We start from the raw sequence: 3,007 nt of genomic DNA on the forward strand, positions 1-3,007 counted from the left end.
ATGATTAGGACCACATTGATGCAACTTAGCCTTACTATAGTACAAATGAAATTTTGGGTTTCGTAAATGTAATTTACTTTCAGTTGATTTACATAGAAATAAGTACGAGTCCCCAACTGTGTATATATGAACAAACTTGTTCCATGATTAAGTGAATAAACAAATAATTATGAGATTTGACTTGTCTCTAATTATATTATTACTTTAAGTTCATAAAATAAAGTATTATGAAGGTTACCCACTTTTCAGTAAGTTAGTTGAAATACTCCCTCCGTCCCGTACTACTTGCACTTATTTTCTTTCTGGGCGTCCCAAGTTATTTGCACTCTTTTCATTTTTAGTAACAATTTATACCTACAGCCGTAATTGTTGACTTTGTCTATCACTCATTCCTTAATCTCCGTGCCCAAAAGGAAAGGTGCGAGTAGTGCGGGACGGAAGGAGTACTAAAGATCATTGAATGCTATGAGTTAAACTGTATAATGTGAGATTATATTACAATTAAATTTTCACTACCATGAAAATGATATTTTCAAGGAATATGATTTATTGAATCGATAGTCTCATGAAGAAAAACACTCAAATGGTGCAACATCTATGTTTTCAGCTCAACCTATATGTATGATTCTTCAACTTTTCATGAAAAAATGGGCTGGTATTATGTATTTGAGTTCTTATTAGTATTTAATTTGTTGACATGTCAATGTGTATATTCCTGCAATCAATGGTAACTGAATTTGGATGCATTCGAGATTCAACTACTCGCACCTTAAGTACTAAACATATTATTTTCGTGACAAAAAGGTATCAGTGTTCAGTCGGGAATACCATGTACCTAGGTTAGCTACAATTTTCTTGCTCGTATTACTACAGTGGGAATAATTTTATGTTGACGTCTGCGATAGCGATTATGAAAAAACAAAAAACAAAAAACAAAAACCTCAATCATAAATCGTGATAAATATGATGAAAAATAAATAGACCAGCTGTAGAGTAATCCAAGTCCCAAAGGTTACGTGGTCCAATCCAGTACTACACGTATCACCGAACACCACATTTCATGCAACTGTAACTATACTATTTGTAGGAGATCTCTTCATTCAAGTCCATAACCAAGTTACCTAGTCAAACTCATAGTAGTATTTGATTTTTATATATTTTTAATAATTTTAATGATGTGAGTGAGTTATCAATTGATAGTATTATATTTATACGAATTGGAACGGCTATAAATAATCATTAATCGCCTTTTCAAATTGAATAGAAACATAAGTATATTGAATAATATCCGGCTCAGCACCATTTTTTTTAATATTATTAAAAAATCCCATTCAAAAGAAATGTTACTCCGCTCGTTACATGAGATAATAAATCATCCCAATTCCCAAATACTAGTAGAGTAGTATAAAAATACTGACCCACTGAGCTCGTTTCCACCCAACACACAGTCGTGAATAATTAATCAATCATGCCCGGCCACACTGAATACTTCAACCCCCCTCTCCGCCGCGTGTCGGTGGGCAACAGCGACGAATTCCGTCAGCCGGACACCGTGAAGGCGGCTCTGGCGGAGTTCATCAGCACCCTCATCTTCGTCTTCGCCGGCTCCGGCTCCACCATGGCCTACAACAAGATCACTGCTTCTAGTCCCGCCACCCCCGCCGGCCTAGTGGCCGCCTCCATCGCCTACGGCTTCGCCCTCTTCGTCGCGGTCTCCGTCTCCGCCAACATCTCCGGCGGCCACGTCAACCCCGCCGTTACTTTCGGCTTGTTTGTCGGCGGAAACATCACTCTCTTCCGCGGCCTACTATACATCATCGCACAGCTCCTCGGCTCCGTTGCTGCTTGCTTCCTCCTCATTTTCACTACTGGTGGACTGGTATACATATCTACTTGTATTAATTTAATCATCCTTATACTAGTACTATCTGTTTTAAAGAAATAGTAGAAATTTGAAAATTTTGTAACTATACAAATTTTAAAAGTTATTTATAATAATTTTATTTTTTAAATAAAAAATAAACGTTGGATCATATATAATTAGTTCCTATTAAGTGAGTATTGATAAACGCAGGAAACGCCGGCGTTCACCGTGTCGGCCGGAGTTTCGGTGTGGGCCGGCCTAGTATTTGAGATCGTTATGACTTTCGGACTGGTTTACACTGTGTACGCCACCGCCGTTGATCCCAATAAGGGCCAATTGGGGACCATTGCTCCCATCGCAATTGGTTTCATTGTAGCGGCAAACATTCTCGCCGGTGGCGCCTTCACCGGCGCCTCCATGAACCCGGCCGTGTCTTTTGGGCCGGCTCTGGCCAGCTTCAACTGGACCAACCACTGGGTTTTCTGGGCCGGGCCGCTTATCGGCGCCGCCATCGCTGGAATTGTTTATGAGGCTTTCTTCATCAGCCACTCCGGCCATGAGCGGTTGCCAGGCGGCGATTACTGATTCGATAAATGAACTTTCTTCACGTGAGATGGTTGGACGAAATATCTCTATCTACTTCTTCTCGGTCTTCTTTTGTTCCTTTTTTTTAAAATTTAAATTCAGTTTGGTATATTATGCCTATCGTGTCTAAAATTCCTGTATTTTAAAATGTACTGTGTCTATTTTGCTTGGAATATCCCGTAATTTTGTCACAGAATAATTTTGGTTGGAGTAATTTTATCATGGTTTTGTAACAGAATAATATGGCACTGTGTCTATTTTGCTTGGAATATCCCGTAATGTTCGAGCACCATCGTTGGCAGTATACACCCTACTCCGTACGCATCTCAAACTGAAGAAATATAAAATAAAAAGCTAATCCTACTAATTATTTACAACTGTTATACTTTGACATCAGAAATTCATATGGCTTGAATTCTTTATCCGTCATCACATGATAAAGAATTCATACACATGTCAAGTTTTCTCTTAAACGTTGAAACCTTATAATTTGTCATTAACTTTCTCAACATACGGTATAGGCACTTAGACATCATACTCAAAAACAAGATAATGATG

The 3,007-nt window shown here is 38.6% G+C and overlaps 1 protein-coding gene across 1 annotated transcript; it reads left to right on the top strand.

The window, feature by feature from the left end:
- The first annotated feature begins 1,294 nt into the window (after positions 1-1,294).
- LOC121764244 (aquaporin TIP1-1-like) lies at positions 1,295-2,682 on the top strand. Its single transcript, XM_042160298.1, has 2 exons — positions 1,295-1,879; positions 2,075-2,682. Exons 1-2 carry the CDS (start codon positions 1,469-1,471, stop codon positions 2,447-2,449), a joined length of 786 nt encoding a protein of 261 aa, XP_042016232.1. The 5' UTR covers positions 1,295-1,468; the 3' UTR covers positions 2,450-2,682.
- The last annotated feature ends 325 nt before the right edge of the window (positions 2,683-3,007 follow it).

The sequence above is a fragment of the Salvia splendens genome, chromosome 2, assembly GCF_004379255.2.
Source record: "Salvia splendens isolate huo1 chromosome 2, SspV2, whole genome shotgun sequence".
NCBI lineage: Eukaryota > Viridiplantae > Streptophyta > Magnoliopsida > Lamiales > Lamiaceae > Salvia > Salvia splendens.

Excerpts from the sequence above, each read along its gene's own strand:
- LOC121764244 (XM_042160298.1), top strand. The coding sequence starts at position 1,469 with ATGCCCGGCCACACTGAATACTTCAACCCCCCTCTCCGCCGCGTGTCG. Across the intron at positions 1,880-2,074 it reads TTTTCACTACTGGTGGACTG|GAAACGCCGGCGTTCACCGT; the intron begins GTATACATATCT and ends TGATAAACGCAG.